The sequence below is a fragment of the Chrysemys picta genome, chromosome 19 (genome assembly GCF_011386835.1).
Source record: "Chrysemys picta bellii isolate R12L10 chromosome 19, ASM1138683v2, whole genome shotgun sequence".
NCBI classification, from domain to species: domain Eukaryota; kingdom Metazoa; phylum Chordata; order Testudines; family Emydidae; genus Chrysemys; species Chrysemys picta.
In genome coordinates, this window is record NC_088809.1 from 25402218 (window position 1) to 25420261 (window position 18044).

At 56.4% G+C, this 18044-nt stretch overlaps 1 protein-coding gene across 1 annotated transcript; it reads left to right on the forward strand.

The window, feature by feature from the left end:
- The first annotated feature begins 1700 nt into the window (after window positions 1-1700).
- VPS37D (VPS37D subunit of ESCRT-I) lies at window positions 1701-15344 on the forward strand. Its single transcript, XM_005294352.5, is given in 6 exon segments — window positions 1701-1715; window positions 1717-1770; window positions 1772-1831; window positions 10550-10721; window positions 11015-11097; window positions 13590-15344. Coding segments are annotated over 6 exon segments (891 nt in total). The 3' UTR covers window positions 14097-15344.
- The last annotated feature ends 2700 nt before the right edge of the window (window positions 15345-18044 follow it).

An 18044-nucleotide genomic window follows, 5' to 3' on the forward strand; every position in this document is an offset into this window, starting at 1 on the left:
GGGTAGGGATCGGATACAGAGGGACCTAGACAAATTAGAGGATTGGGCAGAAAAAAACCTGATGAGGTTCAACAAGGACAAGTGCAGAGTCCTGCACTTAGGACGGAAGAATCCCATGCACTGCTACAGACTAGGGACCGAATGGCTAGGTAGCAGTTCTGCTGAAAAGGACCTAGGGGTCACAGTGGACAAGAAGCTGGATATGAGTCAACAGTGTGCTCTTGTTGCCAAGAAGGCTAACGGCATTTTGGGCTGTATAAGTAGGGGCATTGCCAGCAGATCGAGGAACGTGATCGTTCCCCTTTATTCGACATTGGTGAGGCCTCATCTGGAATACTGTGTCCAGTTTTGGGCCCCACACTACAAGAAGGATGTGGAAAAATTGGAAAGAGTCCAGCGGAGGGCAACAAAAATGATTAGGGGTCTGGAGCATATGACTTATGAGGAGAGGCTGAGAGAACTGGGATTGTTTAGTCTCCAGAAGAGAAGAATGAGGGGGGATTTGATAGCAGCCTTCAACTACCTGAAGGGGGGTTCCAAAGAGGATGGAGCTCGGCTGTTCTCAGTGGTGGCAGATGACAGAACAAGGAGCAATGGTCTCAAGTTGCGGTGGGGGAAGTCCAGGTTGGATATCAGGAAAAACTATTTCACTAGGAGGGTGGTGAAACACTGGAATGCGTTACCTAGGGAGGTGGTGGAGTCTCCTTCCTTGGAGGTTTTTAAGGCCCGGCTTGACAAAGCCCTGGCTGGGATGATTTAGCTGGGAATTGGTCCTGCTTTGAGCAGGGGGTTGGACTAGATGACCTCTTGAGGTCCCTTCCAACTCTGATATTCTATGATTCTATGATTCTATGATTCCTCCCCCAGGGATAACAGCCTTCTGCTCAAGTGGTGTAAGTCATTGCTGGAGCCCTACTGGTGACACATGATATGCTGATGACACCTAATTGCACATAACAGAATATATTTCTCTCTTTTTTCAGAATCCCCAAGAAATTGCACACAAACCCCCTACGTGAAAAGAATGTTCCAGTTGCAGAGTCAAGCAGTCAAACCTTAGGAAAGGTCAGGTTTATGGCTGCTTGGGCAACCTTGACTCTGCCCTGTTGTGCATTACAACCCAGTCCTTGATGACAGCACCCCATCTTAGTTTCCACAGGCTCCTGTCTCACTCAGTGCAGGGGCTCTAAGCTGTAATTCTGGCATTTCCTGACTTTTGAGTTCTCCACTCTGCAACCTTAAACATGTCCCTTTAGTGTCACAGAGCTAGAAACCGGAGACAGGGGGAGCCCTTCCAGGGGGACAGCTTCAGGCACTACCCTCACCGCAAGGCAGAGGGGAAGGCAGGTGCATGCCGACCTGCCCAGCCAGCCATAGCGCCCAGGAGTCCTGGGCCCTGCTGCACGGTCACCCGATCACCGGCGCACAGTCCCGTGGCCTCCCAGCAGCCGGGCTGAGCTGCCCCTGAAGCCCCAGGGCTGCTCCATGTATGAAGGGGGCGATGGCTCCTGCTACCCAGGCAGCACAGGGGAGCAAGCCCCCGATCCCGGCGCACAGGGACTCCTTGCTGCGCTCGCCCCAGCAGTGCCCGCCCACAGGGGCGCGGGCCCCTTTAAGAGCCCCCGCGGCGCCCCCCTGGCGGGCCGGGTTGGTGCGGTCGCAGCCCGCTCCCAGCGGACGGCTCGGGGGCGGCGGGCGGCATGTACCGGGGCAGGGGGCGCGCGGGCGGCCGAGCCCGGCTCCCCGGGGCTCAGCACCGCGCAGCTCCGCCGGCCTGCTGCAGGACGAGCCGCAGCTGAAGCGCATCGTGCGGCTGAGCATGAGCAGGAAGGTAGCGGGACCGGGCGGGGCTGGGGGCTGCAGCGGCGGGGGCCGGGCACCGGCTGGTGCCCGCCCGTCTCCCCGGATCCTTTCCCCGGTGCTTCCCTCCGCCCTCCCCTCCATCCCCCCCCCCCCGTTCCTTCTCTCGTCCCCCCTCTATTCCCCCGGCTCCTTCCCCTCCGCCCTCCCCCTCCATCCCCCCCCCCCCCCCGTTCCTTCTCTCGTCCCCCCTCTATCCCCCCCGGCTCCTTTCCTCCCCCTCCCCCGCCAGCGTCCCCGTCCCCCTCTATCCCCCCGGCTCCTTCCCCTCCGCCCTCCCCTCCTTCCCCCCCCCCGTTCCTTCTCTCGTCCCCCCTCTATCCCCCCGGCTCCTTCCCTCCGCCCTCCTCCCTCCTTCCCCCCCCCCCGTTCCTTCTCTCGTCCCCCTCTATCCCCCCCGGCTCCTTCCCGCCCCCCCCCCCAGCGTCCCGTCCCCCTCTATCCCCCCGGCTCCTTCCCTCCCCCGCCCCCCCCCCCGCGTCCCGTCCCCCTCTATCCCCCCCGGCCTCCTTCCCTCCGTCCTCCCCTTCTTCCCCCCCCCCCCCCCCCCGTTCCTTCTCTCGTCCCTCTCTATCCCCCCGGCTCCTTTCCTCCCCCTCCCCCGCCCCTCCCAGCGTCCCATCCCCCTCTATCCCCCCGGCTCCTTTCCTCCGCCCTCCCCCTCCTCCCCCCCCGTTCCTTCTCCTCGTCCCCCTCTATCCCCCCCGGCTCCTTTCCTCCCCCTCCCCCCCCCCAGCGTCCCGTCCCCCTCTATCCCCCCGGCTCTCCTTCCCTCCGCCCTCCCCTTCCTTCCCCCCCCCCCCGTTCCTTCTCTCGTCCCCCTCTATCCCCCCGGCTCCTTCCCTCCGCCCTCCCCCTCCTTCCCCCCCCCCCCCGCGTCCCGTCCCCCTCTATCCCCCCCGGCCCTCCTTTCCTCCCCCCTCCCCCGCCCCCCCCCCCCAGCGTCCCGTCCCCCTCTATCCCCCCGGCTCCTTCCCTCTACCCTCCCCTCCCATGGCCCCCCCCCGTTCCTTCTCTCGTCCCCCTCTATCCCCCCGGCTCCTTCCCTCCGCCCTCCCCTCCATCCCCCCCCCCGTTCCTTCTCTCGTCCCCCCTCTATCCCCCCGGCCTCCTTTCCCTCCCGCCCTCTCCCCCTCCTTCCCCCCCCCCCCCCGCGTCCCGTCCCCCCTCTATCCCCCCGGCTCCTTCCCTCCGCCCTCCCCTCCATCCCCCCCCCGTTCCTTCTCTCGTCCCCCTCTATCCCCCCCGGCTTCTTCCCTCCGCCCTCCCCTCCTTCCCCCCCCCCCCCCGCGTCCCGTCCCCCTCTATCCCCCCGGCTCCTTCCCTCCGCCCTCCCCCTCCATCCCCCCCCCCGTTCCTTCTCTCGTCCCCCCTCTATCCCCCCGGCTCCTTCCCTCCGCCCTCCCCTCCTTCCCCCCCCCCGTTCCTTCTCTCGTCCCCCTCTATCCCCCCCGGCTCCTTTCCTCCCCCCTCGCCCCCCCCCAGCGTCCCGTCCCCCTCTATCCCCCCCCGGCTCCTTTCCTCCCCCCTCCCCCGCCCCCCCCCAGCGTCCCGTCCCCCCTCTATCCCCCCGGCTCCTTCCCTCTGCCTCCCCTCCATGCCCCCCCCCGTTCCTTCTCTCGTCTCCCCTCTATCCCCCCGGCTCCTTCCCTCCTCCTCCCCCCTCCCAGCGTCCCGTCCCCCTCCATCCCCCGGATCTTTTCCCCCAGTGCTTCACCCCGTCATCCCCCCGGCTCCATTCCCCCGGTACTTTGTCCCCGTCCCTCCCCTCGTGCTCCCTTCCTCCCGTCCCCCTTTTTCCCCCCGGGCTCCTTTCCTCCCATGCCCTGTCCCCCCCCATCCCCCCGCACCCTGTTCCCCTCCACCCCACTGTCCTGCTGGATCCATTCCCCTGGTACTTCGCCCCCCCTCCTTCCCCCCGGGCTCCTTTCCCCCCCCCCGTGCCCTGTCCCCTTTCATCCCCCTGGGCCCCTCCTCCCCCTGTACCCCATCCCCCTCCTTCCCCCAATCTCCCTGCATCCCCCTGGGCTCCTTTCCTATGCCCTGTCCCCCCCCATCTCCCCAGCTCCTTCCCCCACACACACCCTGTTCCCCACCATCCCCCTGGCTCCTTTCCTCCCGTGCCCCATCACCCTCTATCTCTCCAGGCTCCTTCCGCCCATCACCTGGCTCCTTTCCCTCATCTTCCTCCAGAGCCCTGGGATCCTCCCCCTCACAGCCTGTCCCCCTCCCCCCATATGTCCCCCCGGCTCCTTCCCCTACATGCCCTGTCCCCCTGATAATTCCCCCTCAGCTGTCAGCCTGTCCCCCACCCCAGTGCCTTCCTCCATCCCCCTGCATCCCACCTTTCCCCCCCTCAGGCTCCCCCCCCTTCAGGGCTCTCCCTGCTGTGCCCACCGTTCTCCATGAGCCATCCCTCTTCTCCCAGCTTGGCCTGGCCACACGCTGGGGCTGCCCCTGACCTGTAGCTGCCCATGGGAAGGGGCGGGGGTGCACTGCTACAGGTGGTCCCTTGTGGGGCTCAGATGCTGTGGGGATGAAGGTGAGATCACACCTGGCTGGCAGACAGGCAGGTGCTGTGAGGGTCTGCACTGCAGCCCCTTACCCAGGGGTTGGGGGCTAGGCTGGGCTCCCCAACACTCTGTCTGCAAGGGTCAGCCAGGGGGGAAATGGTGACAAGACTCATTTAATGTAAACAACACCAGCATCCTTCGTATTTCCCTGGCAGTCTCCCGGGCAGGCCCTGTGGTAAGGCCTGGCTGAGCCTCTCAAGGCACCGCTGGGGTGAGCACACGGCTGCAGGGACCCCCCCACACCCCGAGCTTAGTGGGACCAAACACTCCTCCCACTCAGCCCCTTGACCAGCCCCTAGCACCTAGCCTGTAAACTCACCCCCAGCTGCTCCTGTCCTCCCCTGGTCTGGGCGTGGGGGAGTCTCGGGGGGAGGGGGGCTTTTTGTCTGCTCCTATTTGGCAACTTAGAGGTAGCTTCCCAAATCTCTCACCTCCTCTGCCCCAGGCCAGATCCCGGGCCTTGCTAGGCACCACGCTTTCCTCCTCAGCCTCCTCTAAGAGCCAATCCTCTGCCACCACTTAGCATTGCTGCTGTTGGTCTTGTGCCATAGTGAGTGCCAGGCTAGGGCAGATGCCAGGAGGGGAGGGAGGCAGACCACATGCAGCCGGCACTTCCATGGGGAGAATTGTCCTGCAAGGCTCAGGATCTGGCATCCCCGGGACCTGGGTTAAGAAGAAGAGGTAGGAGACCAACAGAGGGGAATACCAGCTGTGGCAGCATAAAGCCCTTTTCTTCCTTCATACGTAGACTTGTCTCCCCACAGTAACCGGTACCTACTGCCTCATCTCTCTTCCTGGTCATGCTGGAGATGTTGGGGGAGCTGATGCTGTATTGGGCCTTGAGTCTCTTCCCGGCCTGGCTAGCCCAGATAGTGTTCTCAGTCAATAGTATACCAGTGAAATGCAGAACCTGTATTAATGTTGCAAATGGAAACCTGCTCAGGCCAAGAAATGCAGACGGCCGCACTCTCAAACATTGTCACTTCACCCATATTACACATAGGGAGTATTTTTGGTTTCTAGGTTGGCTGTTAAACATTTACTTCAAGCTGCACAGGATGTGCTGTGTGGGCTCTGAGACCCGTGACGCTTTCATTTCCTGAGTGTGCTGTGGTTTAATTTTCAACAGCGAAGTTCTATCAATGAGGGCCTTTGCCTTTTGTTATTTAATTCGTAATCAATGACCAAGAATTCCTGCGATATTGATCTTCGTACAAACTTCACCTGAATACATTTGATCTTCGGAGATAAGTCCTCAGGCAAGAACTTCCCGAAGGATAACAAGAAAAAATCATTCGAAACTCGTTTAAAAAAAATCTTACATAAGTCTCAAAAAAGCAGTTGAATTTGCTCAAATTGATACAAGACTAATTGTTAAATAGAGATGAGATTAGTCAGTTGTCTAAGAAGGATCAAATAATAAAAAAGTAATGGGAGCTAATGGAACCCAGAAAGTTTTTCTCATTGTCATACTCAGAAGACGTGTAATGCTTTTGATCTTTGATTAATCCAAGCTTGGCAGAGAAAGGAGGGCAAGAAATCAAAAGCATCCTTAAGCAAAAATAGTTGTTTACGTCTAGCGTGGGTGGCTTTAGATATATTTGGAAAGATATTTGCTTGTTATCATACATAATGTTTCCATCTTTTTCTTGACTATGACCATACTCTTTATCTCAAAAAATGTGTAAATGTTACAATAATAGGACGGAGAGAGAATAGATTTGTCTAAAGTTTTCAGTGCAGAACCTTTATTGGATATTTTGAAAATCTTAGATAGCCAGAGGAGAAGATTACAGTTTAGCAAAGAATTTAATAACTGGGAGAGTTAGAAGCTCCCCACCCAGATATCCAATCCAATATTCTTGCTACAATGTTCTCGATTTGGTATATTCCAAGGTAGTGAGGAATTACCTTTAATTTAGATTCCAGTTAGTGTCTTAATACTTCCTGTGCTTCCATATCAACAAGGTCCTTCTCTGTCATTTGGAATTGAGTTTCAGTCTGGGAGATTTACAGTGTTGACTTTGTCACCTAAAGATTTGCTAATTACCGGGTAGGAGCATGGGGAGCTGTGGGAACTGGTCTGAAGTCATTACTAGATATAGTAACTTGTTCCAAAGAGATGGACTTTCTATTAGCCACCCTGACTACTCATAGTGCTAAAAAGCTAATGGAGGCCATGGTGAGGATTGGCGCTACCAAGGGAGCTTGCCTTGGGCTGGATAATTAGACAGGAAGAGTCGCCATGGTCCAAAGTTCTCCCCATCGTCTCTGGCTAGACCAGCAAAATATCCAAAATTGTAGGCCTGGGTCAGCATGGGAAAAAAGCCTAGGTGTGAAGGGAGAAAAGGGATCCCTCTCCCAAAGCCAGTGTTCCCCTCCAGAGGCCTTCTTGCCCCCCTTTTTTTTTTAAATATATAGATCAATGTGAGGGTACTCCAGGGGGTCCACGAGTCATGTCCGGGGCTGCCGGCCCCGCTGATCAACTCCTCCCCATCCCTCCCAGTGCCTCCTTCATGCCACGGAACAGCTGTTCAGTGGTGTGCATGAGGTGCTGGGAGGGACAGGGCACGCTCGGGGAAGGGGGCGGAAAGAGAAGTGGCAGAAGTGGGGCCTTGAGGGAGGACTGGAGTGGAGGCAGGGTCTAGGGCTGAGCATGGGTCGGGGGGGGAGGGTCTGCAAAAATTTTAAATCAAAATGGGGGTCCTTGGGCTGCTAAAGTTTGAGAACTGCTGATCTAGATCATAGGTTCTAAGGCCAGATGGGACCATTGTGACCTGCTAGTTTGACCACCTGTATTACACAGGCCAGAGACCTGCCCCAAATAATTCCTGTTGCAGATCTGTTGTTAAATCGAGATTGGAGGTTTTTCTAATTGCCAGTGTTGGAGAACCCACCATGACCCTTGGTACATTGTTCCAGTGATTAATTAGCCTCTTTCCCAAAGCCAGTTCCTCCCCACCCTTTGGTACGGTGGGGGCATCACTTAAAACAACCCCAGAGGAAGTGCTGTGTGGATCTTTCTGTTTGCGCTTTGTTGGCTTTCTGGCCAGAGTGTAGTGCCTTGAGGAATTACCGCCAAAGAAATTGTCCCCAGAAGGTGCTGACAGAATGCACCAGCAAATCCTCATGCCCATCACATGGCTTCTAGGACAGACAGGAAAAGCGATTCCTCACCCAATATCCTCCCCCCAGCCCAGCTGAGTAATAATTCCCAGGCTGCCACCAACAACTGCAGGGACATGGCATGTCAGTTCCAGGGTTAGTGTCCAGCAGCCAAGCACCTGCGTTTAATGTCCTTGCAGGTGGTACTAATGCAATGTTAAGTCTGCAAGATCAGATATTCCAACACCAGAATATTCGCAAAGTTCAGGTTGTTTGGGAAATGTTAACTCGTCCCCATTACATCAGGGCTTGAAGAATTCCTAGGGTCCATGCTTGCAGTGAGTGGAATGTCTCCCTGGTGAGTTTGGAGGCCTGCACCATCTATTTCTGCAGAGTTTAAGCTTTCAGTAACTGACAAATGAAGATCTTTATGGTTGTGAAGAAAACCTTCCAAAAACAACCAGTGCAGGGCTGCAGTCAGCTCTAGTGCCTCTGCTGCTGCTCTGAGCTTTGCCAGGCAGTTGCAGATTAGTCAGTTATGCAGTGGTTGTTCAGAACCGTTTGGGCATCAGTGACCATAACCAGAACTGACTCAGTTTCACTCTGCTGCTGCTGCTTGGGAAAGCTACAGAGGCAGATGCTGGAGTTACTCAGGGTAGAGAAATGGGGGCTGGGAGTAGCAGCTGCCTCTCTACCCTTGAAACAGACAGTGCAGTGGAGACTGACCCCCTGTAACATCAGCCAGGAGGCTCTGACAAGTTGGGGGGGACAAGACAAGAATCTCCTTTTACCTTCAAGCAGTTGAGGGGGAAGTGGGAGTACTTCAAATTACAGTAACTCCTCACTTAACATTGTAGTTGTGTTCCTGAAAAATGCGACTTTAAGTGAAACGATGTTAAGTGATTCCAATTTCCCCATAAGAATTAATGTAAATGGGGGGGTTAGGTTCCAGGGAATTTTTTTCACCAGACAAAAGACTATATTTATATATATATATATATATATATATATATATATATATATATATATATATATATATATATACATACACACACACACACACACAGTATAAGTTTTAAACAAACAATTTAATACTAGTACACAGTGATGATTGTGAAGCTTGGTTGAGGTGGAGGAATAAGAGGGTAGGAAATTTTCGAGGGAATGCCTTACTGCTAAATGATGAACTAACAATTGGCTGAGGGTTAACTCTCTCAGTCTACAAGGCAGCAGGAATGGAGAGAGGGGAGAGAGCATCGCAGACAGAGACACACACTGTGTGTGTGTGAGAGAGAGAGATGCGCATTTCCCCTTTAAGTACGCTGCCTTGTTAATTAGATCAGCTTGCTGAGACAGCAGTTGCTGCTGCCAGCAAGCTCCCTCTGTCCTGAGCCCTGTTGTGTGTCCCCCCTGATCTATGGAAGATGGGATAAGCGGAGTGCAGGGGGGAGGGGGACACCCTGACAGCCCCCCTCTTCCTCTCCCCCCCCCCCCTGCACAGCAAGCAGGAGTCTCAGGGAGCAGCTCCAAGGCAGAGGGCAGGAGCAGCACATGGCAGTGGGGGGAGGGACAGCTGAACTGCCGATTGCTAGCCTGCTGGGCAGCTGCTGCACAGGGAACTTAGGGGAGCCGGGAGCTGATGGGGGGGGGCTGCTGGTCCACCCTGGTTCCAAGCCCCCACCAGCTAGCTGAATGGGCTGCTCTTCCTGCAAGCAGTGGACAAAGCAGGCGGCTGCCAAACAACATTGGAAGGGAGCATTGCACAACTTTAAACGAGCATGTTCCCTAATTGTTCAGCAACATAACAACGAAACAACGTTAACCGGGACGACTTTAAGTGAGGAGTTACTGTAATCAGACACAATTTATCTGAGCCAGAGGATGACAGGAAACGTGGAGCCTCAGCATGGTCTGGGGCTGACATCCTGCTAGAAATCCCAGCACCAGCCGCTGGGCGAACAGGGAAGCTGGGCTGCTGCCCAGGGCGTTTCCCCTTGACCCTGCAGGTCGTTCCCTTCCCTCTTCTGACCATCAGACCCCTGGCTAGTAGATGGCCAGTTCACTTTCCAGGCTCTGCGCAGGAATGCTAGTGCCACTAGAATTAATTGTGAAGGTTTGTTAGGCTCCGACATGCTGGGATATGTTCCTGGGGAATCAGGTCAGATTATTTTTAGTCTTTCTCAGCCTGTTTTCCAGCATCTCTTCCCCGGGCCTGTCAGAAAGCAAACCTGTCTCAGTGGTTGGCTCGTGCCTGTGGGTGGGGGGAATACCCGGTGTTAGCCTGTTTAGCTCTCAGAGAAGCTGTCTGGCTCATTCAAGATGTGTGGAGTTTTTGTGTAATTTCCCCCAGGCCAGTTGGTGTGTGGGGCTCCTACCTGTGTGGCTGGATTTTAATGCAGCTGCAGCCTCTCTCCAGGAACTCTTCCCCCCCTACTGCTTCTGGGGAAGCCGGGGTGGAGGGAGCAGAATGGTCCTGAGAGGCGGAGCTGGTAAAAGGTCTTATTTTGATGAGGAGCTGGCTGCTCTGGTTAACGCCCTCTGTACTTGGCTGGCTGAGTGAACTGGGGGGCTCTCTGGGGAGGACTGAGCTGTGATGGGCCGGTCAGTGGGGCTAGTGTTAGAAGAGAGATGTGGGGCTGGCAGTGTGCTGAGGGGTGTTTTCTGGAGGGCGGGGTTAGGCCCTGCAGGTGGTGTTGGCAATGGAGTTGAGGGGTGGCTAGCTCTGCCCAGGGTGCTAGTTCTGAGCTATAAAAACAACAAGGAGTCCGGTGGCACCTTAAAGACTAACAGATTTATTTGGGCATAAGCTTTCGTGGGTAAAAACCTCACTTCTTCAGATGCATAGAGTGAAAGTTACAGATGCAGGCATTAAATACTGACCCATGGAGAGCAGGGAGTTACTTCGCAAGTGGAGAACCAGTGTTGACAGGGCCAATTTGATCAGGGTGGATGTAGTCCACTCCCAATAATAGATGAGAAGGTGTCAATTCTGAGCTATGATGTCCCTGCAGTTTCAGAGCTTGCAGCTGGAGCGGGAAACGTGCCTGGCTTCGAACTATGCCCTGGCCAAGGAGAACCTGGCCCTGCAGCCGCGGCTGGAGAACAGCAAAGCCTCACTGGCCATAAAGTACCAGGAGCTGCGGGAGACAAGGGAGGCGTGTCAGGAAAAGCAGCAGCGAGTGGGTGAGTGGAGCCACCCTGTGTCAGTGGGGGCTGCTGTCCTCAGGCTCTGGCTCTGGGATGCAGAGGGGAAGCCGGCTCTGGCCTCTCACTCACTGGCTGGGCCATGCCTTGATGGCCATTGGGGGAGGAGCTTTTGGCTCAGCAAGTGACGGCCCTCCAAAGGCAGGACGATGGCTGGGCGATGGGGTCGGAGGCCTCTCCTTGGACTGGCCGGAGGGGGGTGGCTGGAGGCTCCATTGCAGGGCTGGGTTCATTTGTATGCCCCTGGCTGAAGCTGCTCTCCCCGCAAGCAGAGACCTGCCTGAGGAAGTGGAGCCCACAGCGTGCCCTGAGCCAGCTCCAAGCTGCTCTGGATGCAGCCGAAGCGGAGTCGGAGGTGAGTTTGCAGGACCTGCTTTGCCATTGACCTGCCTGACTCTGGTCACCTTGTAGCTACTCCGCTTCCCCCCACTCAGTCCCTGGGACGTCTCGGTCAGTAGGGCTGGATTCACTTTTTGTGGGCCCAGCGCCAAACATATTTGTGAGCCCCCCTGGGGCAAGGTGCAGGGGGGTGGGATGGTCAGTGTCCAGAGTGAAGGGCGGGCTGGAGGCAATGAGGCACAGCGCAGCGGGAGCAGCCCCGCTCTGCGCAGCCCAGCAGGAGGGCCCTGTTTACAAACCTGCAGCCGCCAGACTCACACTGGCCTGCCCAGCCCTGTGCTGCCAGCATGTCCCTTCCCCTGGAAGGCAAGCCCGCACCACACCATCCCCATGCCCAGTGCCCCACCCTTATGCCCAGTGCCCCCTCACCCAGAGACCTCCACCACAGATCTCTATGCCCAGCTCCCACCCCTCCCAGAGACCTTCCCCACTGGCCTCCCACCACAACTGCACAGCACCCTGAACACCACGCTGCTCGCCCAGCGTCCCCCACCCGTAGACCTCTCCACTGCCCACCCCCTTCCTCACAGACTCACCATCACAGCTGCACAGCACCCTATATTCTTATGGGGATTTTGCACCAAAAAAATTAAAATTCTGCCACAATATTTTAAAATTCTGCAAATTTTATTTCTCAATAAATAAATGTGGAGGCTCCAACATGGCAGTGGGGAGCACAGGCCATTGGTTGCATGGAGGTGGGAGATTCCCCTTCAGCCTCCCCCCACCCCACCCCAGGACAGGGACTTGGCAATGAGGCTGCACCCGACCCTGACACAGTGCAAGGGCCAGGCCTGCCCCAGAAACCCCCATGTGCCAGGCGCACCAGGTGTGGGTGAGCAGGCTCAGCCCGGCAGCAGGATCCCAGTGTAGAGGGACTTAGTGTGGGGGATCCAGGGGGGAGTAGGAGAGTTCTCTGTGGGGCAGTCTGGGTACGGGTGGCTCAGTGGGGGATCTGGATGCACAGAAGCTCATTGGGGGGTTGCAGGGGCAATGGGACTCTGCAGGGATCCAGGTGAAGGTATTTGGGGCTCAGCGGGGGGGTCTAGGTGCAGGGGAGGTGGGGTTCATTTGGGTGGGGGTCCAGGTGCAGGTGGTTGGGGCTCAGTGGGGAGGGTGTCTGGGGGGGCTCATCGGGGTGGTACAGATGCAGGGGAGGTGGGGCTTGTCAGGGTAAGGGTTTGATGGGCCTGCTTAACAGGGGTGCCCCAGCTTCTGCCAAGGGGATGCCGCATGCTGGGCTCCAGCTTCCCTGCCCCCGCTTCCCCCATCTCCTTCTCTTCCCCATCCCATGCCCCTTCCCCACCGCTCCATCTCCTCCTCATCCCACCCCCTTCCTTCCCCCATGCCTCTTAACTCCTGTCCCCGCTTCCCCACTGCTCCATCTCCTCCCCAGGCTTGGGGGACAGGGGGGAAACCGCCCCTCAGCACGAGTGGCAGAGCAGAGCGGACTGGGGCCAGGGTTGGGGCACACTCACGGGACAGCGGGAATCATAGAATATTAGGGTTAGAAGGGACCTCAGGAGGTCATCTAATCCAACCCCCTGCTCAAAGCAGGACCAACACCAACTAAATCATCCCAGCCAGGGCTTTGTCAAGCTGGACCTTAAAAACTTCTAAGGATGGAGATTCCACCACCTCCCTAGGTAACCCATTCCAGTGCTTCACCACCCTCCTTGTGAAATAGTGTTTCCTAATATCCAACCTAAACCTCCCCCACTGCAACTTGAGACCATTGCTCCTTGTTCTGTCAAGTGGAATGACCTGGCCCCAGCCTGCTCTGCTCTGCTCCCCTGGGTCCCAGCCTTGGGACTTGGGGGGCAGCGGGGAACCGCCCCCCCAGTACTCAGCAGCAGCGCAACTGGGAGCCAGCAGCACGGAGCGGGCTGGGGCTGGGTCGCTCCACTTACCACCGCCCAGTGAGTGCAGGGTGTGCCCGACCCCTGCTGCAGTCCTCAGGGGAAGGGGTGGAATGGGGGTGAGGCTGGGGCACAGCAGGGGTGGGAAGAGGTGGGGGCGGAGCAGGGGCGGCTTTCCTAGCTGGCTGGGGAATCGGGCTGGCTGGGGCCCCTTCTGACTCTGGGCCCGGCGCCACGGTGCCACTGGCAGTACTGTCAGTCAGTAGCGATGGGAGCTGCGTGGAGCTGGCCACCAAGCCATGTGTCACCTGCGTCCTCTTGGGAGACTGCAGGTCCCATGGGTGAAATCCTGACTCTGCTGAAGTCAATGTCAAAACCCCCACTGACTTCAGGATTTTACCCCCAAAGCATCCTCTCCTTCGGCTGCCCCATCGGGTTCCTGGGGGTCCCCTGCTGCTCTGCGTGGTTCCTGCCTGCTCTCTGGCTCACTGTTGCTGTCGGTCTCTGGGGTCCCATGGGCCCCCCCAGATTTGTGTTCCTGCTCCCCACCCCCATCCCAGGCTGACATCCCATTCTCCGTGCCCCACAGGCGCAGGTGGCGATGTTCCTGGGCCAGGAGCTGCCCCTGGATGCCTTCCTGGAATTCTTTCAGCAGAGCCGGATGCTGTCCCATCTCCGCAGGACACAGGTGGAGAAACTGGAGCAGCTCCTGCGGAAGGAGAAGCAGCCCAGGTGGCTCCCCACGTGCTGCGAGGGGCAGCGAGCTGCCCCACTGAGCCCAGCCCGAGCCCAAGTTGCCCTGGTGCAAAACGCAGCCTCTCCCAAGATGTTCCAGCTCCGCTATGGCTACAGCCCTGCCCTGCTGGTCCCCTCTGACGCCATCATACCGTTCCCTGTGCCCGTTGCCCCTCCCAGCCGAAACCTGCCTCCCCTGGCCTCTTGCTCAGGCCAGTCGCCACCGTCTCACTCCAGCATCCCATGTCTGGGCTCCCCTCTGCGTCTGATTGGACACATCCCCCTACTCAGCCCGCGGCCTTTCCGCGTGCAGCATGCGCACCTGTCCTACCCACAGAAGCAGGAGCCGCCCCACCGGTAACTGTTGGGACGATGAGATGTCCTCAGACCCGCGTCCTTGACATACCAGCCGACCAGCGCACGTGAGCGTCTTGTGCTAGAGAATGAATGTGAACCAGACCCTGCCCTCGCCAGCTGGGCGGCTCGAAGGCGTCGTTCACTCCACCCTGGGTTCTCAGGAAGTCTCCATGGGGCGCTGCAGCCTGCGGGGGTGATGTAATGAACTGCTTCAGGATGCAGCTAGCAGTGGGGTCTGTGTGGCTGCCACGTGGCCAGAGGTGGGAGCGTCAGAGGCAGCCTGGCAGTGGTTAATTATAATGGGGATTTCCCAAAAAGCTGGGTGCTGAATTCTGGCCGGTATTGCATGGGGGCGTCTGATTCTGCAGCAGGCGAGGGGGAGTTCAGGCTGGGGCAAGGGGAGGTTGTCAGATGGCAGTGTCAGTGGGAGCGCAGCAGGCCTGTCTGGGATGGGGAATACACAGCGTGGGGAGGCGGGGGGTGGCTGGCAGATTACGGGCACGGGGCAGGATCCCAGCCGCACTGCATGGGTTGGAGGTGAATGCGGATGAAAGGAGGCTACGGTGACAGGGAGGAGGGCCACAGCAGGTCCATGGGGCACAGAGGGGAATGCAGACCCAGGCGGGGGGCTATGAGGTTACAGCAGGGGTCGGCAACCTTTCAGAAGTGCTGTGCCGAGTCTTCATTTATTCACTCTAATTTAAGGTTTCGCGTGCCGGTAATACATGTTAACGTTTTTAGAAGGTCTCTCTCTATAAGTCTATACATACAACAATAGTTTAGTTATATATTAAAGTAAATAAGGTTTTTAAAATGTTTAAGAAACTTCATTTGAAATTAAATTATAATGCAGAGCCCCCCGGACTGGTGGCCAGGACCCGGGCAGTGTGAGTGCCACTGAAAATCAGGTCGCATGCCGCCTTCGGCACGTGTGCCATAGGTTGCCTACCCCGGGTTACAGTGAGCAGGATAAGGGCCATGTGGGGTGCAGATGACTCATGGAAGGAGGGTTCCTGCTGTCTCCCTCCCCTCCCCGCTGTGTGTGTGTGTGTGGGGGGGGGGGGAGGCATGATAGCCAGGGGCAGGAGTGTGGGAGGCGTGAGGGTCAGGGCTGAGGAGGACAGTGCAGGGCCCTGGTGCCCCGCTGTACAGTGCTAGGGCCTCCCAGGCAGGTATGTGGTGGTTTGTCAGGCTGCCCTGAGGAGCGCGGGGTACCAAGATCATTTTCCAAATAAAGGCACTTTCTAGTCTCTGTTCTTTTCCTGGGGCTTGTGCTGTGAGAGGAGGGGAATTTGCTCTCCCAGGAAGGTCACTGAGTGCCCTTCGCAGCAGGAGGGATCCCAGCACTGAGCCTCGAGGAGTGGGGAGCAGTACACTGTGCTGCAGGGAATAGGGGGTAGGTGGGGGGGCTTCATGGTGTGGGGGATAGGGGGAGTGCTGTGCTGGGGAGGGAGCCATTTAATCCTGGCTGGCATTATGCTGTGCTTGAGGAAATGGAAGGGACGGGGGGAGGCTGTGCTGTGGGAAGGGGGCGGCTATGGCAGATTGCTCCACAGGGCACCAGGGCAGACCCCTGGGGAAATGGCAGATGCACTGGGATGTAGGAGGGGCTAATGGATGGGGTGAATGAATTTATCAAAGGGAAATCTTGAAAATCTCCATTGTCTCTGCTCCTCCTCCACCCATCTCTTCCCTGGCACTGTGCTGGGAGCTGCACCCCTGTCCCCTGGGTGTCCCAGACCTTGCTGTGATATCCAGACTGCACTGACTCCCTGCTCAGTACAGCCCAGCAGCCTGCCGCCAGGGGACAATGGAGAGAGAGGTCGGTTTGTGGCCCTGTCTGTTGGAGGAATCTCAGGTTTCCCCTAATTGCAGTACCTGTGGGCCCTTCTCCCAGTGGCTCTGCCTCTCTCTCACCCTTCACTCAGTGAGTAATTATGGTAACTAGAGACAGCCCTCTCATCCCTGTGAGCCTCTGTGCATGGGGTGGGGGGGGGGGAGAGAAGAGTACCAAGACAGAAGCCTCCCACCCCTGCTGCCACATGGGCAAGCTCCCAACCCCTTGTGGCCATGGAAGCCCTATGGTGGGTCTCACCAAGCAAGGGGCTTTTAACTCCAGTGTCCCCCTGCCATTGGGGAAGCATTGTTCTCTTACTGCCCTGGCTGAGCCCCCCTGGGGATGTTCAGCAGTTGGTGTTTTGGATCCCTCGTAAGCCAACTGGGGTGGAGCAGTTCCCAGGCACTGGCTCTAGTCCTGCCCTCTCTGGCACATGGCCAGGGTGCAGACTCTATCCCTGGCACCATGGGACCCTGCAGTCCAACTGCCCTCAGCTCTGAGAACCTGCCAAGCCTGTGCATGCTCTCCCCAGAGTCCATCCTCCATGGGTGCTCTGGTTATAATTTAACTCTTTGGGGACTATGTGACAGGTAAAGCAAGGAACACGGGTTTTGCAAAGGAACTTCTTAGACATGTGTGTACACACTTTACTCATAGACAGCACCCACAGTGATGGAAACACAACAAACAGCTGAGTGCAATTCCCTCCTTCTGGTGTCCTCAACACTCCTTGGAGTCTTTTGGGTTCTGATCAGTGTCCTGCAGGGAAGCCCTGGCAAGATTATGGTGGGGAACTCCAGTGAGCAAGGATATAAGGGGAGAAATGAGGGTGGGTATTTGCTACAGGTCACTAGGGCTGGAGAGCAGTGAGACTGAAAAAGCCCTTAGTTCTTAAGGCACCGGGCATGAAAGATATTATATGCATGTAAGATTTTATCTAAGCAACCAAATATAGCCCAACTTAAGCTAAAGATTCCAACCTGAGGAGAAGGTGCCCTAGCTTGGGTTGTCTGACTCTGAGACTAAAAGGAAAGCTTGGAACCAGTGGTCATGAGCTATTTGTGTGCATTTTCATGAAGGAGAATTACAGATTTCAGGAAGCAAATTTTGGGGAATTACCTTGTGTAGCCAGGACCCCCATTGAAAGCTCTCTGAGTGTGCAATGAAGGATTGGGTCCCTTATGAATAAGGAACAAAGGCGAGAAGGCTGGGAATCTTAATTAAAGGGTGACAGACCATGACTCCTCTGAAATGGAGGAGTGCAAGAGGCAGGCGGTGACCAGTATGGCTTCAGGAGGGGCTGCTCAGAAAGCTACAGACAGGAAATGGATAAAGGGGAGGTGACCAGACAGAAACACTCAGGGGTAGGGCAGCAGAAATGCAAAGTGAATGTGTGATTCCAAACCGTGTTGCAAGACATAAGAGATTTGACAGCTATTGCAGGGGGAAAGCCCAGCAGAGAAAAGTAGGCCCATTAATAAATGAAGGGGCGGAAATGAATGAGGACACAGGAATGACTGGAACAGACTGCAGCTCCTTTGTTTGGAAGTGGCCGGCATATTTTGGGTGCTACCATAAATACAAATAATTTTAATAGTAAAATGATGGAACAGATAGAAAAAATCCAAGGCTGTGGCTAATGGGAGTGCAGTAACTGTAGTATATTGGGGTTTTGTAAAGGATCTGATGCTGTCTCACAAATTCCTACAGAATTAATACAACCTTGGCTTGGATAAGAACAGGATCAAGTGGAGTTAAAACTGGTAGAATGATCTTAAGCAAAAGGCAAAGACCAGTGCACTGTATTAGCTATGGGGAAGTGTCTAGCAGGGGGCAGGATAAACTCGAGTCTTACTTGACCCCTCCCTTAATGATCTGGATGTGAGGACTAAACAGCACATTCATGCAATTGGCAGATGGAACTAAAATGAGAAGAGCTGGAAATGCCAGTGAGGACAGAAATCGATACTGGAGAACACACAGACAGGAAGCTGCTCCATGAGAGCGTGGGAAAGTCTAAACTAATAAGATCTGGGAATAATAATGGGAACCAAGAAGGATTCGCCAGGAGCCTGCGATATCTTATGGCTGCCCAAAAGGGCCAGTGGCCTTCTA